Consider the following 26293-nt stretch of genomic DNA (forward strand, 5'->3'; position numbering starts at 1 on the left):
CCCCTCTTTATTGCTTTATTGCCTTGCAGTGCTTCTGTAGGCTTGTAGATATGACCTCAGAAATTTCAGTGGTGGCCAATTGCGGGACCAAGTACTGGGTGTACATAAAAAGAAAACAGATATTTATGTACCTGTTGCGACTAGAGCCTTTGTTTAAAGCAATGTTGATTTTCAAGCATTTTGATTTGTTTAGGACAAAACGTGAACTAGAAGTGACAGATCTTAAAAAGACAATTGAAGAAGAGACCAAAGTCCATGAATCTCAGATTGTGGAAATAAGACAGCGACACACACAGGCACTGGATGATCTCTCAGAACAACTGGAACAATCACGCAGGGTATGTGTGCAAACTTGAAATAACTGTTTTGCACCACAGATGTCTGATTCTTGATCATATGCTAGAGAAACAATTCAATACATTTTAAATGATTCATGCTTGGTGGCCTGTTCTGACTCCCACCAGGTGCTTCTCAAGCAACAGGCTAATTCTTCAGAGTACCAAGCCAAAAGGTTCAGTGCAAATATAACCAGTTGGAGTAGTAAGGATATAGTTGGGCCACAGCCCAGTACATTCAATACATTGTTTCTGCTGGCAGAACCCTCCACCATTGAAAGATGGTGGATCATTGTTCCAACAACACAGACAATAAATACTTTTCTTTCTCCAGTACCCATGTCAATCTAGCTTTAGAATTTTATTTGTGAAATCTAACATATTCCATTTAGAAGGGACTGTATATACCTATATGAGCACTGCATCCTATATTGAATATACATAGGTGTTCTTAGAAGAGTTGACTTTAAATGGTGCGCTCGGAACAACTATACAACTGTTAATATGTGTAACAAAATGTATTCATACAAGAAAAGGACTCATAAAAAGAATTATAGCATTTGTGTTATTACACTTAAAACAGTACAATTGTAAGTGATTCTCCACAGGAGTATATGTAGCTCTCTTACACTGATAAATCCGTCTAGTATCTCACCATACATAGTTGAGTATGTCTAATAAAGGATAAGTTCACCTTTGGGAACATGTTACATGTTCCTCCCGTTTTTAGGATGCAACGTGTAACATATTCCCAATACTGTAGCTGCTGCTCCCTGCCCCCCTCTCTGTGACAGAAGTACAGGGAGAAGTCCCCCATACTAGCTGTCACTTTTTAAAAACAGCACGGCTGTGCAGGGCTCTGCCCAAGCGGTCGCATCATTCATTTACAGTGTTCTGTGAAAAAATGGACTACAGGTCCCGACAGCCTTAGTGGCTGTTGGCTTGTAGTCCTCAATGAACTACCATGGCGCTGTGGAGTGCTGTGGTAGTTCACTGAATCTTCCTGTCAGTATGTCTGCTTGCCCATACATCCCGTGAGGAGAAGCAGATATACTGACAGGTCTGCATCCTTTACAGACTCCTGCAACCAAAAATAATAAATGATAATTTTTTTACTTGCCAAAAAATGTGCATTTATTATTTTTGGTCAAAAAGTGAACTTATCCTTTAAGATGCACTATTAATCCCTCAATTTGACATACAGTGTGTATTTAACCTTAAATTCACAGTTGTTTTAATATTGGCGGAATATCACAAAGGGAGCCGCTGTATTGTATTGTCTTGACACGTTTTGACCCACTTCTTCAGGAGAGAGGGAGACACAAGCATGCTGCAGTAAAAATAATAATGAATATGTGTACAAATGTAAATATAACCAACAGAGACACCTCTAGGAAAAGCCAAGACCAAAAGCAAGGGCTTACCCGAGTATATCCACAATTCCCCCAAAAATAGTGTGTGAGTGTGTGTGTGTGTGTGGGGGGGGGGGGGTTGATAGAAAAGAAGGATAGGAAAAAGTTAAAGGAATGGGGGGGGGAGTGGGGAGGGATAAGAGGGTGGAAAACAAGAAAGAAGAAATTGGGAATATGTTGAGAACCCTACTATTCCTCTACTGCAAAGTTTTTGTAAAATGATTATACATTTATTAGTTTTCATCTTATCTTCCACAATTTTAACCTTCATAAGATCGGAGCATACTTTGTAGTCTTACATGCATTTCCCTGTGCAACGTGCTTTGCTCTTCCAGTGGGTTTAAAATGTATCTAGTCCAAATAGTTGATAAAATTTACTTTAAATTTTGATATACTGAGAATGAGAACAGAGTTAAGAGTTAGAAATCCTTAGTCTCCTTGTGAAAAACCTGAGCCCCATTCCCCTGCTCTTTCCAGGGGTACTGAATCCTTCTGCTGGTCCTGTAGTGTGCGTATCTAACATGTAAAAGAAAGCCATTGAAAACAATGTCTCCATAGTTGATAACCGTACTATCTGCTATTTGATGCTCATTGTGAGAATATTCATTCTTATAATTATTGATTGGAAGGACCAGGATAGTATTAAAGAGAGAAACATATTAAAACATATAAATTTGTTTTATTTTTTTCAGCTATGTAAATGACCAACATTGCTTAATAAATATGAACCAGTAATGTATACTTGTCAAATGAAATTACTAATATAGTATGTTGGGCACCAGATGTGTTACAGTTTTTGTATTGTATACATTTGCAGTTCAAGGTGAACCTAGAGAAGATGAAGCAGACCCTAGAGGGTGAGAATGCTGACCTGGTAAAAGAAGTTAAGAATCTTCATGTAGCAAAACAGGATTCTGAACAGAAGAGGAAAAAATTAGAAGGCCAGGTGTCCGAGCTTCAGATCCGAACATCTGAAAGTGAGAAGATCAAGGCTGAGCTGGCAGATAAGCTGCAGAAAGTACAGGTAAATGTGACTTATACATAATGTGATCTACTAAGTCTAGGGTATAAAATACACTTTCAAATTGGTTAATCTTTTATTGCTTGTGATATTACATAAATCTTTAAGTAAAATAATTATGTCCCTATTAAGCATTAAAGAGGTTCTTCACTTTGTACAAAAATAGACCCCTGCTTCAGGTTCCCCGTATAGTAACATGGTTATCTGACCACCAAACGCTTCCTGCTATGCAGTTATTATTCGATCGAGATTGCTCACGATGATGCTGCTAGCTAGTAACTCTCATAATCCAGCAATTAGCTTCCCTACATAGGTTCACACAAGAAATCCCTATTTTGAGTCCATTCAAATTTCATATTTCAACTGATGCACTGATAAAGACTTTTCTTTCATTGTAAACTGATAAATACATTTTGACTCTTATCATTTGGTTCGATGCTCCTTCCATTGGTGCATACTTTTTTTCTGGTAACCTGTCAGGTACCCAAAGGAGGTAAGCCCTGTCTGTTATGAGCTGCCTAGCCTGAGCCAGTGAGCACGCCGAAGGTTTTGTCTGACTACTTTGTATGAACTCATGTCAAAGTCCCAGTGCCTCTTGGATGCTTTTTTCTTCATTGGATTATTTGAATGTCAGACTAAGACTCAAATTCACTTATAATGACATTCTTAAAATGACCCTTCCTTCACCAAGGTTTACAGAAGCCTTTGACAGTTATGAACTATTCAGCTCATTGGAGCAGTCCCTAAAGCCAGTTTAGTATCAAATGAAAAAAAACCTGTTGAGTTTTTTTTTCTTAGATATGGACTTGTTTTTCCCATTTTGACAATCTCTGAGCAAACCAGGATTGGACCTAATCTGATCATTGAGAGTGACCTTCATCTCTCTGCAAAGAGACTGCTATAATCTCCACAAGCGCTCTTACTAGGTTGCAGTTACCATTACCCAAAGGTCACTCGCAACCTTGACAGATGGAGGTCACATCAATATTATTCATCATACATCATGTTTTTGCACGATCTGCCCCTTCTGTTCTTGGATTTCTTCACTTTGAATATCACCATCTAGTATAAAGTCTAGATAGCCAGCTATTTTCCCATTGGATGCCACCATTTCACCACTCACATAGCACAAAGTGAGTCCAGGCTGTCAACGTGTCACGTGGCTGTCCCTTTTTGGGAGAGTCATGTGAAACTGCTCTTGCAACAAACATGGGGGGGGGGGTTAAAGACAAAAAATCTAAAGTTTCATATTAGCCTTATTTTTATTTAGTCAGGTTGGGGGGGAACATTTAGGGAACAAGGAAGTGAATTTGAAACAGCTGATAGTATGTACATTCCACACTGATTACTTTCTTGGACAGTCAAATACTTTGCTTTAAAGCTTTGGTATGTCTTCAGTTTAGGCAGGCAAGTTTTCATTTCTGGTGAAACCAATGAAATGTGTGCATGCCAGGGATACCAAGTCATCTATTGATAATAGAAAGCACACATTAGCTTTGAAGTCAAATACCATGATATCAATATAAGTTATACAGAATTGCTAAACCATTTTTTTCAAACATATTTGTTTTCTTCTCTGTGCCATCAACTTTGTATTGTCACACTCAGCTGGACTTCTTCTCTAATGTAAAACATTGGTAATATCCAAATAGCTTCTCCAGTTCTAATGATTGCCAGGAAAATACCCCAACATTTATAGCCACTTGGGTAACCTATTTACCTGAATCCAATCACCATAGAGTGTGTTAAGGCAGATTATGTTTGTCCAACAAAGTCTGCCATCATACTCTTGGACAGTCAACATTTGTCTTGACACACTCCACAATGATTGGATTAAAATGGTACAGAGTTAGCTGTGTGACTCTAAATACTGAAATCTCCAGCATCTTAGAAGGAATGCCTGTCTATTCATTTTAATTTTTGACTGGTGAGGCTGCAATTAGCATTTTTGTTTTCTAGAAATAAATTTACCGTACAGTTATACATTTTCAGTGTGAGCAAGCACTTTTAAAGTGTTAGGCAGTGCTTGTGTATTAAGGCATTTACGTTTTACATAGCAAAACTCATTGTGTCATGTTCCTTTCCACAGGCTGAATTAGATGGCATATCTGGTACGCTGGGATCAACAGAAAGCAAGTCTATCAAACTAACCAAAGACCTATCAGCAGTGCAGTCACAGCTGCAAGATGCCCATGTATGTTACTCGTTCTTTTCATCTTTTTGTTTTCTTTGCCATTATGTTGTCTTGTTACTGTATTAGGCCTCAATCACATGGGTGTATTTCAGTGCTATAGCCATGTTTGTCTGCACAGGATGCAGAGGTGTTCTGTACATCCACATGCAGGCAGTCCCATTCATGTCAATTTTAAAGCAGCGGCTGCCTGGACACAGCCACTGTTCCCAATTTGACACCCACGTGGATGCAGATGCTTGTCCTTGAGCTAATACTGTCTGGATTTAGAGACACATAACCGCACATACTCAGATCTGTGCGGAGCTGTGTCCATACAGCTGCTGTGTCCCAATTAACAAGCTTGGGACTACCTGCACACGGAGGCATGGAACACCCATGCATCCTGTGCAGACAACCATGGTCCTTGCACAGGATTACGCTTAAGTACGCACATGTGAATGAGGCCTTACACACAATGTTTCATTTTCCCCTAACTGGTTCCGTTTATTTTAAAATACTTTTGCAGGAGTTGCTACAAGAGGAAACACGACAAAAGCTAAACTTAAGCTCCAGGGTAAAACAGTTGGAAGAGGAGAAAAATAACCTAATGGAGAACTTGGATGAAGAGGAATCCGTAAAGGCTCAGTTTAGTCGCCAGATTCAGGCTCTCCAGCAACAGGTATCAAACTGATCATCAGTAATGGATATACATTCTTAGCATCACAGAATGAATCTTTATGACCAGCCAAGCCATTTTACCTTTCTCTGGGTAATATTTGAGGTTACATAAATGAAAAATATAGCTCTGAATAGTCACACACAGATACAAAGCCAGAAAATGTGATTGGCCTCTAACCACATCTGAATGTGTATTTGATCACTGTCTACTGACCTAATATTGACTATAGTGGCATGTAACATTTGGTTATTTGGCTGGCATAGATTTTCAATGTTTACAGATGTACAATGGATTGTTTTTTGGGTTTTTTTGGTAATGTGAATTACAATGCGTATTTACAGATAATCATTACTATTAAAGATGCATACTACAAAGCCGTTGGCATAGCCAGCAATTTAAAGAAAAAAGTTTAGACTTGACACTTTAGGGCTGAGAAGTTGGTAGAGGCACCCAGTACATAACTATGTGTCACATGTTCTTATACAACCAGGACTGGAAAGAAATGGTGGTGCAGCCCTCCTCAGATTGGGGGAATCTAACAGTGTGCAAAACATAAAAAACAAAGAGGGCACACAAGCCAAATGCATTACCCATGACACTTTATTGCAGAATATAGAAGACAAAAAAAATATTCACAAATATAGTGAGCTCAAGGCATGTAGAGGCATAAAGCACACAATAAAGAGTCCACCTCCGCCTGGAGACAGGATGACAATTTTATGTTTTGCATGGCCAGCAATTTGCACAGAGTCTCATATGATTTATGATTTATCCTCAGCTTTCTGAGTCAAAGAAGAAGATGGAGGATCATGGAGGTGCTGTGGATGGCCTAGAAGAGGCCAAGAAGAAAATGGCCAAGGAGTTAGAGCTTATGCACCAACGCTTTGACGAAAAACACCAAATCAATGACAAACTAGAAAAGACTAAAAACCGCTTGCAGCAAGAGCTGGACGACCTCATGGTTGATTTGGATCATCAACGACAAATTGTTTCAAACTTGGAAAAGAAACAGAAGAAATTCGATCAGGTAAATACAAATAATGTACAAATAATAACTGACATGTAATAAATGACCATACACACAGAAAATAAAGATGCTAGCAGGTAAAGTGCAGTCACCCAGAGGTACCTGCACATACCTGCAGCAAGTTTAACTGCTTTCTGCACACTCCTAGTCCGGGTTCATTCTGTACCAGTAATAAACTGGCACTTCCCTGTTTTGACAGTGTTTGCCTGCCCCCTTACACCGCCCTCAGATTCCTATTGGCCAGTAAGGCTGTTGGTCATTGTGATGGGCCAGTAGAAATGTGGGGGAGGCAGGGGAATAGACAAGCTCCAACACTACCCAGAAGCATTGAGCCTTACTTGTGCAGTAATCAATTTAAGCATCTGAAACTGATCTCAAATGCAAGCTGAATGCACTTGAAAGCACACTGCATTCACTCATCTACGCAAGTTCCTTTTTTATATATAACTGTTTATTTGAAAACTGTATTTAAATTTACAAAGGTAACAGACAGGAAAAGATCTACACAAGTTCTAAAAAAGGCAACTTTAATTTTATGTATAGCTGCTCTGCATACCATGAAAAAATAATCCTTTCCTTTCTCTAAATCTTAGAGAATCATTTATAAGACAGTGAAATAATTTAGAGCATATAAATCACATCACTGGGATAGTAGTTGGCTAATCTATTTTTTAACACTATTGATACATTTGTTCTCTAGATGCTAGCAGAAGAGAAGAACATATCAGGACGCTATGCTGATGAGAGAGATAGGGTGGAAGCAGAGGCTCGTGAAAAGGAAACAAAGGTCTTGTCCCTGAGTCGAGCCTTAGAAGAAGCCCTTGATGTAAAAGATGAACTGGACAGACAAAACAAGTTGCTACGTGCAGAGATGGATGACCTCGTTAGCTCCAAGGATGATGTTGGCAAAAATGTAAGAATGGCTTATTTATTGTCTGAATTAATTCTGAATTGCCATTACGAAATATGTCCTTGGTGGCTTGAATGTCATTTTTAACACTATGCATGCACTCTTGTAGGTCCATGAATTGGAACGGGCCAAGCGAACTTTAGAGCAACAAGTGCAGGACATGAAGACTCACATAGAAGAACTAGAGGATGAGCTTCAAGCCATTGAAGATGGGAAACTCCGTCTGGAAGTCAACATGCAGGCAATGAAAGCTCAGTTCGACAGAGATCTCCAAAACCGCGATGACTCCAATGATGAAAAGAAGAAACTCCTGATCAAGCAGGTAATTTGAAAACTACTAAAAGTATTATTTAGTATTATGGCTCTACATCAACTTTGTTTTTTATTTAATATTTGAGTTCTGTAACAATTAGTAGTTAAAATCTAAGTGCAACCAAAACATTTTGTTTGGTTTAATTTTAAAGAGGGAAGAGATACAACCTCTGTTAAGGTTCTAGATCTCTTAAAGCAGTAAGTGTTCTCCGTTAGGTCTTAAAGTTATATAATATTTTTTTTTTCTTTTTACCATAAATGAAAAAAATATGTTATACTTACCTACTCCGTGCAAGAATATTGCACAGAGCATCCTCTTACCTCCTCTGCTGGGGTCCTCAGCCACTGCTGTCCTCTCCTCTTCTTCTTCGTCTGTCCCCATAGCAAACTACTTGCTATGGGGGCAGACGTTTGGGCTCGCTCCTGAGCCAGACTGTGTGTGCCCATAGAATACGCATAGCGCAGCTCAGCTACCATCACTTTCAGCCAAGCATGTGGGAGAGCAGAAAGGGGAGAATTTCTGCTGCAGATGGGAAAGTGCTGTATTGAGAATAGACTCAGGTAAGTGTTTAAGGGGCGGCTGGCTGGGAGAGGTGCTACTATTGAAAGTTTTTTTTACCTTAATACAGAGAATGCATTAATGTAAAAAACCTTTTTAGGGCTCATGTACACTGCAGCTGATAAACTCACGTTTAGGAGCTGTTCAGAGTTTATTTCAGCAGCCCCTGAACTCTCCCTAATGTTTTCCTATGTATCCATATACACATCGTCGTTTACAGTCGTTTACAGGCAGTTAAGTTTACAGTCGTTTTTTTTTAACGCAGAAAACTTGCGTTCAGCAGTAGATTTTATCAGCGTTTCAAACGTCAAACACGTGTAAACGCGGCTAAACGCAGCTAACTGCGTCTAAAAGTGTTTGAAATTTTTTTTAACTCTTCCATTTCCAGATGCTGTCCAGAGCCTTTTTTCATCATGAAAAATGCAGGCAAAGCGTTTTCCTAGAACTCAAATGGACCTGGTACACCATATCTTGAGGTTTTGCATGAAAGAAATTATGTTAGACACTGCTGCAATCATTTCTGCACAGAAATGAGCTGGAACACATCCAAACACCACAAAAGAAAAAAAGACAGCTAATCTCAACAAATACTGCCCTCTCTATTTCTCTCAAAATGTCTGAAATAGTAAATTTTTTACTATTTTTCAGTGCATTCTGGGCATTTTGGAAGGTCTCCTGAGGTTATCTTTAAAAAATGCTTCTAAACGCAAATGCTCATAAACGCGGTATGCAAACACGGCTAAATAGACGGTTTTTAACCTACATTTTCCAGCAGTCAGTTTCCATCATTCAGAAGTGTCCCGTGTACATGGGGCCTTACAGTTAGAACCACCTTAGAAACCTTAAGCAGTGAAGAGGAAATTTTTCTCTTTAGACAGTGCTCTCAGTTTTATATTGCTGTCTGTGAGTACTTTGGGCAGATTTTCTTTTTTTTTTCCTTTCCCCTATAACAATAGGACAAGACATAAAGGGCTTACTGGAATATGAATGTACATTCAGCAATAAAAAACACACAGACTCTCTCCACTTTACTAATAAAAAAGTTTGCTGCTGTCTCTGTGCCTGTTGGAGAGATTTCCCATCATTTGTTGTCCCTCTAAATGCACTATTGGAACAGTAAATGAAAATAGTTCTCCCCAACATGAACACAGATAGCAATAAAAACATGACAAACTTTCTAGTCCTTCTCCGCTTTATTCAAAACAGAAATGTTTTGGTTGGAGTCTAGCTTTAATTAAAACTTTTAACTTCATATTATTTAATTGTCAATTGTAGGTACTCATAATTACTGTATATGTGTCCCTGCTGGAGTCCGAAGGTGATACAGACATCTTGACCATCATCCATTCTTGGATGAACATACCAAGGATCAGGTGATGGTCATGATGTCCAGGAACCTCTTAAGACCTCAGCAGACAACCTTGGTGGACAGAATTTATGGAAGTGTCTGTGGGCTGAATTGGACTTTGTTGATACATACCTGTAAGTAAAGAATCAGGATTATATGATCAAACCATTAGTTTTACTCCTAAAGAGGCTTTAGAATATGCATTTGTAGTAGTGTAATGTATTGTCAACATCCATCTTTAGGGATCCCAGAACAAAGGCACACTTTCGTCATGCACACTTGTATGTTATTTTATTAAAGTCCAGAATAATGTCATTCTTACTGTCGATGTTACACCATGTCAGCAATTCACGCTCCACTTTTATTTTAGGTGCGCGATCTGGAGGTGGAACTGGATGAAGAACGAAAGCAGAAAGCCCAAATTCTTGCTGGCAAGAAAAAACTAGAAATGGACCTTCAGGAAATGGAAAATCAAATTGATGCAGCTAACAAGGGCCGGGAAGAGGCAGTTAAACAACTGAAAAAACTGCAGGTAATCCTCATGGACCCTTCATTTCATTTTTCATTACATAAAGTTTAATTTGGTTGAAGGTTTCATAAAACTAATAAAAGGTTGCTCATCTGCCAGATAGGGCTCTGAACATAGAGAAGATATGATGCAGGTTTGTGTGTGTTTAGCAAATATGCCTTTGTCTATTGTACTCTGCAGCATCTCCAAACATGGCGCACAAATTTGCCATCTGACACCATTAGGTTATTAGGCTTAGACTGTGTGTCTAGCCAAAAATGTGTTTTTGTTTTGTTTTCTTTAACTGTTGCATAGAGTGGGAAGAGTAGAACCCTGTCTAGTTTTTACTGCTATCTGGGGCTGCAAGAGGTTTTGGGCCTGTGTTGATGAACCTTTGAATTGTGTCATTGGCATCAATTTGATACACTTCTGAGTTCCTTCAGAATTTATTGACAGGTTCATTTTTACCTGCAGTTGACCTCCTTTTGCCTGCATTTGACCTGCTTCAAATGGGTTTTGCATTCCCATTGACTTGGGGGGGAAAGCAGAAGCCACTTGAAGTGAGCAAAACCCATCAACACAGACCCTTACCTTTACTTACTGTCCTGCTGACAATGTTGTACGAGCCAGAAAGTGAGGGTCCTTAATTTATTTTATTACTATTTTATAATTACCCAGACGTGCCATCTGTGCTCTTACTTTCATGTCAGCCATGGTTTGGCTCTGAATTTTAATCATATATTGGCTAATTAGAAAGAAATACAGTAATGGATATTTGATTTAAAAAAAAACGGTCAACAAAAGTATTAATGTGATCTTATTAATTGAAACTTTAGGAATACAGAACTGAGTGGCAGGCCAAAATTGGATACAAAAGATCATTTTAATTGTTTTTCAAAAAAAATCTTTTACAAACAATTCAACATGTTTCGAGGGCAACTCCACTTCCCCCTTTTCAGGTCTCAAGGATAAAACTTGCATGGACTCACAGAAACCATTGACTTCATAGATCTATATTAGAATCAGTACTGGACTCTCCTCATGGAGGAAATGAGAGCAGTTGGGTCATTGTCAGTCCATGACTCTAGCATTGGATATCTCACTGTACGACTGGCACAGATAGTGTTAAAGATTTAGGTAGACAGGTTCAAGTCTTTCATTTTACAATTAGTAGATATATTGAAGTGTATTGCATTGATTTGAGCCACTGTTTTTGAATTTAGATTTTTGTACTTATTAATTATTTAAAATCACATTTTTGATGGAGAATGTTTTGTGTTACAGCTCCAGCTGAAAGAAGTTTGGCGGGAAGTGGAAGAGACCCGCACATCTCGAGAGGAAATGTTCATCCAGTCTAGAGAAAATGAGAAGAGACTAAAGAATTTAGAAACCGAACTCCTGCAGCTACAAGAGGTTTGTCATGGCCAGGGATAGGACAGCATCTCTTCCATTTAGGATTGCTTGGCATATACCAAGCATAGAAAATGCCATGTTTTCTAGATTAACTATAATGCACCCAAAAGTCATTGAAGCCTAGATGCCCAGGTCACATTTAGTATGCGTCAGTTAACTTGACAATTATTCTATATCTAAATGTTACACATTATATAAGAGGCATGTAGGATTTTTGATTTTACACTGTTTAAAAAAACACTCTTTTTAGGCTGACAAATGCACAAAACGTAAGAGTTTAATATTTTTTAAATATGTTTTAAATATATTTTGATGAAAATACTATATTCTAATTTCAACATTAAACATATGGCACTGCTGATGACCACTGCAGCCTAAAAGTGCCTCCAACCTGCATGTTATAGCTCACATAGTGAACAAATGAACGGGAACCATGGTGATTATCAGTGGGGACCTGGGCTGTCAGTGACAGTGAACACTTGGTGCAGTTGGTTGCTGTCAAAGAAGGAGCAGTATGGAGCATCAGGGACTTTTATACAGAGATGGTGGGCAGTACCAGTTTAAAGTAACATGGGTGTGCTTAATGCATAATATAATGGGTCTACTTGCTCCATACATTGTCTAATTTGGACTATGGAATCTATGTATGAATATGCTTATTGTTGGAAACTGAGGTTAACATCACCTGCATCATTACAGGAATTGGCAGCTGCAGAAAGAGCAAAAAGACAAGCCCAGCAAGAAAGAGACGACCTGGCTGATGAGCTGGCAAATGGTGTTAGTGGCAAGTATGTATCTGATTTTCCAAATACTTTATATAGACCATGAAAGGTAATCAGTTTCCATCTTCATCAACTAATTGCGATAACCTGAGAACTGGTTGCTATGGGCTACTGTGCTTTGCACATGGCCATTGCACTTTGCATCTAAATTGATAGTTTGATGTTGTATAATACTGTCAAGGGAGATTCTACTTGTTTTTTCAGTGGCGACGTCTATATTACTTTATCCTTTGCCCTTGGGGGGAGGTTGAATGGGGTTAGCTAATATACATCCTTTTTCTCTGGCGTGATTCTATCATCCCTCTAACAAAATCCTGGGGAATGTTGAGTAATCCAAATCTCACAAAATGAGACTACAGTACAGCCCAGTGCAGTAGCAACCTGTCACAAGATGTGGACTACTTGGCAATACGCTTGATCTCGCCTTAAAGCGGAGCTCCACCCAAAAGGGGAAGTTCCACTTTAAGGACTGCTCCCCCACTCCCCATTAAGGATTGGCACCGTTGGGGGGCAGGGGGGGAGTGGGTACCCGAATTTGACAGGTACCCGCTCCCACTTCCGGTCTGATTGCCTAGGCGACCAGAAGCGGAAGGTGTCCTCCCTCCCTCCCTGTAGTCTTTTGGGACACGTGACAGGTCCCAGAAGACTACAGGACCATTCATGAAGCGCAGCGCTACTCACGCATGTGCAGTGGGTACCCGGCTGTGAAGCCGCAAGCTGCCACAGCCAAGTTCCCACACTGAAGATGCCGGCCTTCTGGAATACAGGACGGATAGTGAAATGGGCTGCGGGGGACACACCATGGGACCGAGGGACAGGTAAGTGGCTGTTTTTTAAAAGTCAGCAGCTACAGTTTTTGTACCTGCTGACTTTTATTTTTTGACAGGGTGAGTGGAACTCCGCTTTAAGGATGGTAATGTCACCCTTGCCTAGCACTACAGGCAGAAGCAGGTTAAAGGTAAGTAAATTAGTTCTTTTCCCTTAGGGTTTTTTTTGCTGCGTTTTGAGATTGAGGAGGGCTGCCAAACTAAATAAGCTGACCTTGCAATGTTGTACAAGGCCACTTTACAGTTCAGTGGTATCATTTTGACCAGATGATTTTGGAAATGTTTTGAAAGAACCAAGTGAGAAACGTATCAAGGTTTGAAAAGTTAATCCTAAATTCACTATGTTGCAATGAATATTACAGAGACAAGTACTTGTATGTATAGTAATTTAGGCACTGTGATTTTTAACACTGTAGATCTGCTCTTATGGATGAAAAACGGGCCCTGGAGGCAAGAATCGCTCAGCTGGAGGAAGAACTTGATGAGGAGCAGAGTAATATGGAGCTGCTTAATGACAGATATAGGAAATACACCTTGCAGGTAAGAATGCATTGCTGTATCAGTAAAGATGACATATGAACCACAAGCACTGGCACACAGTAATTATAATTGTTATTTCCTCAGGACTGATTGTGTCTGGAAGCATGTAATCCATAATAGTATTGCTGCAGTCTATTGAAGATAGGATAGATAAGGGATGGATACTAGAAATATTAAAGTGAACAGGAAAAATGAAATACCGGTTTTAATCATAATAGCAAAACTAATAATCTCAAAATACTGTAACCAGCACAAGGCTTTTGGTTTGAGGGAATGGATTAAACATTTTAAAGCAATTCAGCTATTCCAGCAGCTGCCCTAAAAATTGACCTTCCAACACAGTGTTTGTAAACACTATTCAGATGTGGGATAGAGATGCAAAATAACATTGTTACTTTTGTGTTTACTATATTTAATTCATATGCAGATCAAAGGGATGCACTTGATCAATCTGCATTTGTATAAAGCAATCTGACAAGCAAAAAAAAAAAGTTTTTTTGTTTTTTTTTAAACTAACACTGATCAAATATGAGAAGAAACTTCTTTTTCTTTAGTTTTGGTAGTTTTGTTACAATATTTTTCTATAGATTACATAGAAAAAACCATCAAAATAATGCCTTGTTTGTCCTAAAAAAAACAAAAAAAAACAATATAACCAGTTCCTGCTAGTCACCAGTCAGTGTCCCTGATCACCGCCACACCAGTTATATGATGACGCTGTACTGCATGGTGACAGTATGTGAAAAAAAATAATGTGAAAATGGTTGTTTTTTTATTTCATTTTCCCCAAAAAATGACAAAAAATTACAACTTCAAAAAACCTTGCTATATCTCTTACTAAATTGCGCAGGCTATCTACTTTCCAAAAATTTGGGGGATATCTGTACTGTCCTGATATTTCTGGGCCTCAAGAAATGAGATCAGTGCCATCAGTACATCTACTTTCCAAAAATTTGGGGGATATCTGTACTGTCCTGATATTTCTGGGCCTCAAGAAATGAGATCAGTGCCGTCAGTACATCAGGATTGATTGATTTTCAGCTATATATCATAGTTTGTGGACTAAATAATATACAGTAATTTAGGTTATTTTCATCAAAGAAATGTAGCAGAATACATTTTGGCATAAATCTATGAAGAACAATTATTTATTTGCTAAATTTTATGACAAATGAAGAAAAACTTTTGGTCTTTTTTTTGTTTATTTAGCAAAAAATAAAAAACCCAGTGGTGATTAAATACCACCAAATGAAATCTCTATTTGTGTGGAAAAAAATGATAAATATTTAGTTTGGGTACACTGTTGCATGACCACACAATTGTCTTTCAGACTGTGCAAAAAAGGTTAAATTTGGTTTGGGCATGAAAAGGGTAAAAGTGCCCTGTATTGAAGTGGTTAAGTAATGGCCAAGTTATTGTTGAAAAAGGCCCATAGCAGAAAGTGAAAATTGCTCGCTCCCATAGGGGTGTATAGGTGTGAGAGCTGAACTGGTTAAAAATGTGTAGGCTTGTAGAGGGAACACTCATATATATATATTTATGTATTTACAGTATAGCAATCCTGCTACTGAGCACTGATAATAGCTTTCTGTAACAATCCTAACACCTTCACTTTTCACACATTAAAAAGCTTGGTGCATAATATGTTAAAATAAAACTGTCACAAGCCTCACCAATTCAAATTTAACATTTGAAGAAGAAAAAATAGGAGTTCCTTCAGTGATAACTGCGTGTCAAAATGTCCTAAGGAATTTGAATATGGCCCCACACCCTTTCTATTCCCTAGCCTCCATATTGGTCTTTTAATGTTATGGGCAGCCTAACTAAACAATAGGGTGAGGTGGTGGGAAAGAACACCACCTTCATTGTTTAGAAATAATCAAGATTTGTGCATAATTTCAGCTGTATATATCTCTACATCTATTACTCATGCTGATATGCAGTGGCATACTGTAAAATCACAGGGGAATAGCCTTGGTGTTTATATCACCGGAAACATTTCCTTTGTTGATCATTTAAAATACGTTACTCTACATATGATAACATCATTTGATATGTTTTTAGCATTACATAAATTATATGGCACTAAAATTATATGAAAAGGTAAAAAGTGTATGAAAATGTAGAAGAATTTTACAGCTGACATTAACAAGACTGTATTAATAATAAAGAGATTTTTGTACATTTTAGATTCAGTTCCTCTGTGGTTGGTTTATGGTTGTCAGTGCAGTAGTGTGAATGAGCCCTGAGTGCTAAGCTGCATGGGTGATTTTACTCTGTTTAATAAAATAAAATTAACCTTTTTTTAAATTTTCTCATTTGCAACATCATGATTTCACGGTTTTACAAAACAGGCTTTTATTTTAACAAAAGCTTAATCCATGCTACTAGATGATTAGAAATGTAATACAATTTAGCTCTAATTCAGCATGGCACATTATGTGTTGTTAATAGTAGAGGTTTTATATTTTTTAAATCGTTATTTATTTAAGAACACGACAGAGGGCGTCTGTAGACTGTTTTTAGTGTCTGTAACGCTATCTGATGCTTCCAACAGGTGGAGACAATGACTACAGAACTGGCTGCAGAAAGAAGCTTCTCCCAGAAGGCTGAAAATGCCAGGCAGCAACTGGAAAGACAGAACAAGGAGCTTAAAGTGAAATTAAATGAGATGGATTCCAGCGTAAGGTCAAAATACAAGATTGCGATTGCTTCCCTGGAGGCCAAGATTGCTCAGCTAGAAGAACAAATGGAACAGGAATCAAAGTGAGTGTAGACAGTGTTCAGAAAGGGCAACATCCAAAATTTTTGATCTGCAGTTACTGATTTTGAATCCTTGTTCAATTGTCTTTAATTTAAAGAAAGAATTTAAAAAAGAATGTAAAAATAGTTTGTTAGAACCCATCAAATTCATCTATTAATAGCCTGAAACTGAAAGTAAACTGCTGGATCTCTGGGTGTGGTTAGAGCCCATCTTTGCACAGTGATATTACAGTATATAACCCAATACTGTGATCATTACTGACTTTTCAGGCTTCCGATTGGACAAATTCCATGTAAAATAAGCCGAACTTCAGTAGAGATATGTGAACTAAAATCAGCAAGAGCCACATGATTGTGAATCATCTTGCTTTACTTATGCATCAGTATTTTTTTTCTTTACTTTAAGTGGTTGTAAACCCTTACATATACCCATTGAAGTGACTGGCCTCAGGTGATACATAGAGATAAAACAAATCCCCCTACAAAAGTTGTAAATGTGTATCTGCAGTCTTCTCTACTCTACATCCATTCAAAATCCAGAATTTATAAAGCTTGTCTGAGCTTTCAGAAAACGGGCAGAGAGCTGAAATTACACACTGCAAAGCTTAGTGAGCAGAGCTCTGAGAGCTGATTGGAGGGAAGGGACATGCCCCCCTTCGCAAAGTACACAGGAACAATGCTGAGGCTGTCGATCACAGGCTGTGAGCTGGAGATCCCTCCCCATCAACTTTTATTCTTTTGGTGTCAGGAAAACTTGTCATAAGAGATTTGTGCTGATAGCAGAGGAATAAAGCAGCAGACAGAAATGAAACTTGGTGCTCCCAACTGAGACACCTGCACACTATAGAGGGATTTATTTCATGTCTGAGGTTTACAACCACTTTAAAGGAAAGCTTTGCCAAGTAAATTACATAGGATGTCACTGATGTCCTCCTTCAAATAATGCTAGCTCCCTAATTGTCATGCTTATCTAATGGACTCAGTGCTTTCTGAGTTTCTTACCAAGAAAAAGCACGCAGCCAGAGAAATCAGTACACCTGATTTTCTTACAATGTTAGCGGCTCAGAAAGAAATTGAAGCCACCTGATCACTTGTGGTGTGTTACTGCCCAAGCATTGCACACCCTAGTGCACTTAAAACAAACCTTGCCACTTCTTCTTCAACACAGTGCACCACAACTTACATTAGTACATTACCATGTGTTGCAGTACACTGCTACATGGGTCTGTTGCCTTAGTGCATGGGTGCCTTTCAGAATGAGTGGCAATGCAACACAATAAATGTATATTATATAGGGTGCGCTTGTTGGAGCCCAACCTCTGTAGCTGTAAGATAAAGGTGCCAGATGGATATCAGGGATGGATGCATGGGAGCAGTAACACTGAGGCAGCTCTTCTTAGAGTGGAAGCAAGGCTCTAATGCAGTAACAAGAAAAAGAGAGGAAGGGGCCTCTAAGTGCAGTATTGACAATGTATTTAGTAAACAATGAATAAATTGCACTTACAAGATAAATGGTTAAAAAGACTCACCATGTGGTAATTAGATCCAGGTGGGACATCCAACTGTCCAGCAGCAAACTATGTCTATAGGATCAGGAAGTAGAGTCCAGGATGTGCCTGTGCATCAAAATGAAGCTAGGAGAGCAGAGTCGGATATAGGAGGAGAAGGGGGTGGTAATGTATTTCGGAGCATGCTCAATAGGCTCCTTCTTCAGACCTCGTCTCAAGAAGGAGCCTATTGAGTATGCTCAGAAATGCATTACCGTCCCCTTCACCTCCTACATCCGACTCTGCTCTCCTAGCTTCATTTTGATGCACAGGCACATCCTGGACTCTACTTCCTGATCCTATAGACATAGTTTGCTGCTGGACAGTTGGATGTCCCACCTGGATCTAATTACCACACGATGAGTCTTTTTAACCATTTATCTTGTAAGTGCAATGTATCCATTGTTTACTAAATAAATTGTCAATACTGCACTTAGAGGCGCCTTCTTCTCTTTTTCTTGCTAATGCAACACAATAACCCATGCTTGCTGCAATACAGTGTGTTGCATTAACAAGCACAGTACCACAATATAAAGTTTGGAAGAGGCAGGAGACAGCACAGAAATTAGTAATAACTCAAAGTCATATTTTCATTTTAAGGAATCAAAAAATAGTAATACTAAACAGTAACAGCAGATTATAAACTTTGATCCAGGCATCCACACAGACCATAGGTCTAATGTTGCTCCCCCCTCTTAGCTTGTAAGGATCTGTGATCAATGAGACCCTGATAGTACAATGACAGCCTGATGTACCCAACACTCTTGCACTGTTTGGGATATTTCCATGGTAGGAGAATTTCCTAGAAGGAGGATTGCACTGGGAGCTCTTGTTTTAGAGATCTGTGACTTTACCTGTCCTTCCTACCAGGGAACGAGTCTTGGCAAACAAACTGGTGCGACGTGCAGAGAAGAGACTGAAGGAGGTGCTTCTACAAGTAGAGGAAGAGAGAAGAAGTGCTGACCAGTTTAAAGACCAGGTCTGTTTACCGTAGTTCTCATTAACTAAGACTGTTGTTTGAGTTTTGACTAGAGGAGCTTAACAGTATGGTAAAGTGAGTTCAATGATAATCACGTCATTATGATCTTCAGTGGAAAGAAGGATGATGGCTGGTTCCTGTGTCAGTGCTGCATTCTGGAAGCGTATTGCCTTCAGTGGGTGTGACACATGCTTGGCACAAGTAGCCATAATACCAATAAAAGCAACATCCTGAAGCTTCACCGTACTCTTGTTGAAAAACAGCAGTGCTAAATATGTTGTTAAGGTCTGCTTAAAAACAAATAGGTTTGAGTGGAAGACCTCTTTAATAATGAGTAGAAAACATGGAACATTACTTCCTTTCATGCTCTTTTTAATAGCCATGGGTGGTGTGGGGAAGGGTTGAAACTTAAGATTTCATTGCTGCCTTTGTCCTGTTGGGAACATTTCCCTCACTTTCTGTTATGGTGACCACATAAGAAGTGAGGATAATATTTCCAGCAGGGACACAGCAGTACAAACCTCTTTGTCTGCTGAAACATAACTGATTTTCACCCCCATGATCACATGGGAAGTGACGATAAATCTTCCATATAGAAATGGCAATAAAACCTGAGAGAAACCTGGGCCCTTCCGTACTACATTTTTACTGTAAATAAAATATATGTCTAGATTATATGATGTTTTTTTTTTCTTTTCTACCTGGGGGCTGTGATTGCAAGATCAAACTGTCATAGTTGTTGGGAATGTTTTTATCCATATTGGACATTAGCGTGTTCCTCTTTTCTGCATATTCTGTGATCTATAATAAAAATGTAGATTGTAGCACTCTTTCATAATGATCAAGGCAGGTGTGTATTCCTTGAAGCTGAAGCTTAGGGCTCTTGCCATTAGAGTTCCAAAAGAATATAAGTCACTAATGAGTATTCCAGCATCTATCAAAAACTGGAAAAACTGACTATTGAACCTGATGCATCTCCTCCGTAGCTTGAGAAGGCACACATTCGCATGAAGCAGCTGAAGCGCCAATTGGAGGAAGCTGAAGAAGAGGCATCACGAGCTAATTCCAACCGCCGTAGGCTGCAAAGAGAGCTGGAAGATGTGACAGAGTCAGCCGAGTCTATGAACCGGGAGGTGAACACACTCCGAAACCGGCTCAGGTAGACATTACTATTTTTTCTGTTCAGATTCTTTTGAGACAAGTGTTGGCAGCGGGCCACATTTTTACAATATATCCTACAAAAAGGAATCACCAAATCATCATCCATTGTATTACTTTAGAAGCCATTTCTATAAATAATTGAGAAACACCTTAAATGCTATTTCTTAATCTGTCAATCAGATGGCAATGATCTCTTTGCTATTTTGTGCTAAAAAAACAAAGGCTTGCATCCATTTTGGTGGCTATGGGTGGCAGAACTATATTATGTTGTATTCTAAGTGAAATTCCAGCAAAAACCTTTAATTCAGCTGTGCAAAAGAACATCTGTTGGGATTTACTGCAGTCTGTGTCCCTGTTAGGCAGATTTTCCTGTCCTAATGACCACTTTCATAGGACAAGAAGCAATGAGAATTTCCCCAATTAGATGTAAACCTTGATAAAAACTTGTCAATTTCTAACATTGCCGCACTCTACTATGTTTTATGTTATTTTTTTTTGCTGTGTTTACATCAGACTGCAATGGTAATCCAACAGTGGTTCTAACCAGCACTATAATACAACAGTTGGGCAGGAATTAAAGTAAAGTTTATTTAAACATTTTTCTTTTAATCAGCACAAGGGACAGTACTTACAATCAATAAAAAAAGGTGTCCCTTATGCTGCTGGCTGCAAACTTAGTTTAGTAATCACCCCCCACCCCACAGCTATAATCATTTGCCACAGGGGTTAATTAACCCATAGAACCTGTCATATGCACTGTTCAGGAGTCCTAACTATTCCGACTTTATCTGTCCACCTCCTCCATTCTTAGAAGCTGTACTACAGCTACCGGGAATGAAAAACGATCTATGAATGGAGGTGGCTGGCCTTTCATTCATTCTCCCATCCTCCATTCATAGACCGCTTTTCATTCATGGAAGTTGTAGTACTGCTTCTATGAATGGAAGAGGGGGCAAAATGAGTGGGGATAGGTGGCACAGGAAGATTACCAGTGCAGAGGGGACAGTCAGAGGATGGATTGAATGTAAGTACCATCCCTTGTGCTGATTTTTCTAAAAATGTTTTGACTAAACATCGCCTTTAAGCCAATCAAGTAACTGTTTCCAAAATTATAAAAAAAATGGATATTTGGTGGAAATAACTGTAAAACATGGGCTGTGAATGCCACCCTTATTTTTAACAGTTTGGATATCTTATTGCCGTTGGTAAATGTTGTTTTTTCCATAGTATTGGAGCAATAATATTCAGCAACTGACAAGGACCACTGAACTCAAAGAATGCCCTTGTCACTTTTGTAACCTTAATTAGTTGTTTTTTTTCCTTACATCTTTTCATTCTCTTGTAACAACAGCAAGTTAGAGCGACAACAACGCAAGTACGTCCATATGCATGAGTTTGTGTGACATATAGATTGCTTAGAAGCTGCTTTACCTTTCCCATACACCTACCTCCCCAGAATCCTCTGCAGCGCATTGAGCTGCATGGGGCTGACACACTAACAATGCTTTTTAGATTTGCTTTTTTGCTGTGCTCCTCTGTTTGTTTCCCTATGTTAACTTTCAAAACTTGTGTCTGACAGGTAAACACTTGGAATGATTTGTTAATATCGCTGTAAATGTAGGCACTCCAGTATAGCTTAGAATATTGACAACAGGTTTTTGGAATATGCAAGAGACTTGAATGCTATATGAAGGATAGTCAAAACATAAACATTTTTTTAGTAGTGAATATCTTAAAAAAAGCAAAACCACTGTCATGCAGAAATGATTTCTGTCATCATAAAACCAAATTTCCCTAAAACAGTGTATAGATGGCAGTCAGCGAGTCGCTGAAATGTCACTACTGACACAAAGTTCTGAACTCTGTTTGGAGAACCATGAGCTGAAAGAGCACTTGAGAAGGTGGCGTTTATTGCGCTCATCACTTCCCAGCAGAAATTCATCTAAGGATCTGCTATAAAACAGAATTGTGAGTGACATCGGGGTTACAGCACATTATTGCACTGCCTGTTTAAATTAGTATGTGTATGTTGCTTTCCTGTCTACTGAAGGCAAAGGCTAACACTTTATTATTACATTATTATGTTTAAAGCAAAATAGGTCATTATTTCTATTTACAAAGGTTATTTCTTTGTGGTTAAAATATCAATGATGGCTTTGCGCTTTTAACATAACATTACATTGATATTTAAATCAGAGGCCCGATGACTTCACAGATGTCAGACATAACTTATTCCTTGCAGCATTTGAAATCACCTCCTGATCTTTTGCCACTTTCTTTTTTTTAAGTTTAATTTTTAATCTTTGCCTCTTAGACATTTGACAGACTGTCTTTTTTTGCTGTATCTCCTCGTGCTTTTCCCCCTCCCCTGTCTTATGTCTGACAGAGTTGTGTCTTTCCATAGCCTTGTGTGCTATGAAAGATAATAAAAACATGTCTAAATTTATTACGGTCCAGGTGCTTGTGAACCTTCGGTGCACAAAGGAGTCCCTGTCTAATGTTCAAAGATGGTATGTCTATGGACAGCAGTAGCTGGACCCCTGCTGGGCAGGACTAGCTGTACACACAGAGCTCCCTGTGCTTAACCCTGCTGAGTTATCACTATCCACCTCTTGATGTGCATGGCGCGCTTAACAGTTTACTTAAGTTAACTCTTTGTACTTCAGGATTTACATTCACATATGGTGCTAATAAAACACAGGTTGTCCCAGGTTCTAGTATGCATTTGTCTTACCAGCAATCTGTGAGCCAAGGGTTTATTAAAGTCCAAAACATTTTTTTGTTTTCAATACAGATTCTTGTTGCTGTTTGTGACCCTGTTGAAGAGCTTTATCTTTTGTATCCGGTGCTGGTGACTGCATGTCACAAATACAGGCAGCACTGGAAATCTCTGATGGGAAAAGAAATTGAAACAAATATTTTTTAATTAAAGATGAATTACAGGTATTCCAGGTATTATATCTGGACGGTACCCCTGGAAGCTGGAAATCCCTGAAGTAGACATTGCTACTGCAGTGATCTCCACTAGCTTCTGGGTCCTTTGCTGAACAGTCGGCCTGCTGCATTCTTGTCAGGGCAGGAGCTGGGAAACGGACAGGCAGGCCTAATAACAATGTAGTGCACAGGCTGACGACAACCACCACCCACAGACCGAAGTCCCTCAGGGCGCGGAGTCTAAGTCCCAGGCTGCCCTTCACCAGGGCCCCTGATGGTGGGGATGGACTTGATGCAGCCAGGAACCAGGTCGCGGCCCCGAGGCACCCCAGCTGCGGTAATGGCCGCCACCAATGGCGTGTAGCTAGTGGTAAAGACAATAGAGTAGTCGGACAGGCCGGGTCAACAACAACAAGACAAAACGGTACAGGACAGCAGACGAGAATCACAGGTCACGAGCCGGGTTCAGCAACGGAGGGTCAGATCAAAGGAGAACACAAAGAATGGTCAGGTCACAAGCCGAGTCAGATTCCAGGAGAGTCACGAGAGTCAGAACAGAGTAACAGCAACACAAAGACACAAGTGCAAAGAGCATGTGCGGAACACAGGCTTATATGTCATCAGCCACACCCCTCTGGGGGATGGACCTCAGAGACCTGAAGGCATAAAAGATTCCCACCATGCTCTGCAGAAATCCAAGATGGATGCCAGCACATGGAGTAACATAACCTCTGGTAAAAAGGTAGGACCTTGACAATTCTGAACACAGGAAGTTGGCAGCTTAGTATGAGTATGGGAACCATGAATGAGAAGATTCTCTGATGGACAAGGTGGAGAGATGGGGTAGTGACCCCCATTTCTCCAACTTGTCCAAGTCACATTTCTTCAATGGTCCCATCTCTCACCTTCTCCACTTGAGCAGCTGGTCTTCAGTGATTTCCAGCTTCCAGTGGCATTGGCCAGCTATGATATATACGTAGTTACATTAGTCCAAGCCGGACATTTGGAACTATGTAAAAATATACCATACCTGAAATTATTTTTTAATAGCGTAGGGAGGGTTAGAATCTGTCAGGTTTTTATTGTTCACCTGTTCCTGGTGATATTCACACTCTCTCGTTCTTGTTCGGGGGGTTTCCCAGGTTCCCAGTGGGGACACAGACAGCAATAAAAATACTGTCGTAACTTTTGACCAACTCATTTATAAGCTACAAAAAAAGTTCTGGCCGGAGTTGCAGTACATATCTTGTTTTAAAATGTAGACACTTGTAAATGCTAACTTATCTGTAAAGCTATACTACCAGGGCTCGTTATCTGATGAATTTGGTTATTTTTTGGCCTGGAAATGATAGGGTGAGCCAGAAGCGCTGTTAGATGTAGGATTGCATGTGGACTGGAATTATTTCAGGTTGGCTGCTTAAATCTAAAGGAGGTTTCAGAATAGCAGTAAATCTCTTCTGTTTGGAACTCTTCCTTGTTTTCTTAGGTCAGAAATCAGTTTAAAAAAAAGGCTGTTGTGCCTTTTGCTGCTCCTATCTGGTATTGTGGCACCAGAATAAAATATAAAGATTCATCATAGGAATCACGTTATTATGATGTTTGCAGAGTAGTTTCTAAGCGCTTCAAACAGCTGTAGGATAGCAACATGTCATATTATATGTTAGAAGGCAGTGGGTGGTGGAATCTATATGGAAATACATGAAGGGTGCTAAATCATGTAGGAGAATTGCATTTTTTTTCTTCACAATGCCCTTTAACCTGCCCTGTTAACTAATAGCAAAATTACCTGCAGTTTAGACAAACTGTATGCTTGCCCCTAGTATTGTGTCAGCAGTGGCTTATAACTGATGTATTGAGCTTAGCATACTTGGGGTCATGTGCAAAAAAATTATGTCAGTTTTCTTTTTATGTCTAAGCTGTGTCTTATTTAAAGTCCTGTACTGGTCATTTTAGGAAATGGATTTATAGTCTACAGATGACAGTCTTTGAGGCTGCAGACAGCTGTCTCATCCAATTACTTTATGCTTTAGTGTTGTAGAGTCGGATAGACAATCTGCCTTCATGATAATCACATTCCTGCATGTATGCTATTTGCAGTGCAGTTATTTGTGATCATTTCTATGTTTTCCTGCATACTCCTGAAGTCTGGCAGTAATACCACATTTTTATTGTATATATTGTCATGCTATGCTAGATCTGTTATCTGTTATGCTAGGTTGTATCTACGTGGTTTGAGCCAAGTTATAAAGAGCAATGTTTCTTAAAAAGCAGGCTACACACCATCTATCTGGGGGGGGGGGGGGGGAAATAAGTATGTATGTGTGTATATATATATATATAGTATATATATATACACGCACACTGTATTGCCAAAAGTATACACGCACACTGTATTGCCCATGATTTGGAGGGACACCCCTCCAAATCATTGCATTCAGGTGTTCCAATCACCTCCATGGCCACAGGTGTATAAAATCAAGCACCTAGGCATGCAGACTGCTTCTACAAACATTTGTGAAAGAATGGGTCGCTCTCAGGAGCTCAGTGAATTCAAGCGTGGTACCGTGATAGGTTGCCACCTGTGCAATAAGTCCATCTGTGAAATTTCCTTGTTACTAAATATTCCACGGTCAACTGTTAGTGGTATTATGATAAAGTGGAAGCAATTGGGAACAACAGCAACTCAGCCACGAAGTGGTAGACAGAGCAGGGTAGGGGAAGGAACAGTGCTCAGAAGTCGCCAACTGTCTGCAGAGTCAACAGCTAAACACTTTGTGCGTTCTTCAGATTATCACAACAGTGTGTAGAGAGCTCATAGAATGGGTTTCCATGGCCGAGCAGCTGCATCTAAGCCTTACATCACCAAGTGCAATGCAAAGCGACGGATGCAGTGGTGTAAAGCACGCCACCACTGGACTCTGGAGCAGTGGAGATGTGTTCTCTGGAGTGACGAATCACGCTTCTCTGTCTGACAATCTGCTGGATGTGTCTGAGTTTGTCAGTTGCCATGAGAACAGTACTTGCCTGACTGCATTCTGCCAAGTGTAAAGTTTGGTGGAGGGG

The 26293-nt window shown here is 39.4% G+C and overlaps 1 protein-coding gene across 7 annotated transcripts in view; it reads left to right on the plus strand.

Annotated features, from left to right (window-relative positions):
• Window positions 1–26293, plus strand: part of LOC149461278 (myosin-10-like) — a 293209-nt gene that overhangs the window by 259730 nt on the left and 7186 nt on the right. For 6 of the 7 annotated variants that reach the window (XM_089678625.1, XM_089678626.1, XM_089678624.1 and 3 more), the window contains 15 exons: window positions 194–338; window positions 2565–2771; window positions 4858–4962; window positions 5468–5620; window positions 6399–6647; window positions 7348–7560; window positions 7667–7879; window positions 10147–10308; window positions 11569–11697; window positions 12397–12485; window positions 13723–13846; window positions 16404–16612; window positions 19027–19135; window positions 20122–20294; window positions 21648–21671. In XM_089678625.1, coding sequence (XP_089534751.1) covers window positions 194–338; window positions 2565–2771; window positions 4858–4962; window positions 5468–5620; window positions 6399–6647; window positions 7348–7560; window positions 7667–7879; window positions 10147–10308; window positions 11569–11697; window positions 12397–12485; window positions 13723–13846; window positions 16404–16612; window positions 19027–19135; window positions 20122–20294; window positions 21648–21671 — 2304 coding nt within the window. The remainder of the gene's footprint in view (window positions 1–193; window positions 339–2564; window positions 2772–4857; window positions 4963–5467; window positions 5621–6398; window positions 6648–7347; window positions 7561–7666; window positions 7880–10146; window positions 10309–11568; window positions 11698–12396; window positions 12486–13722; window positions 13847–16403; window positions 16613–19026; window positions 19136–20121; window positions 20295–21647; window positions 21672–26293) is intronic. The other variant, XM_089678629.1, reaches the window with a different exon arrangement.

The sequence above is a fragment of the Staurois parvus genome, unplaced genomic scaffold (genome assembly GCF_062004578.1).
Source record: "Staurois parvus isolate SC_StPar_1 unplaced genomic scaffold, SC_StPar_1.0 ptg000207l, whole genome shotgun sequence".
Lineage (NCBI taxonomy): Eukaryota > Metazoa > Chordata > Amphibia > Anura > Ranidae > Staurois > Staurois parvus.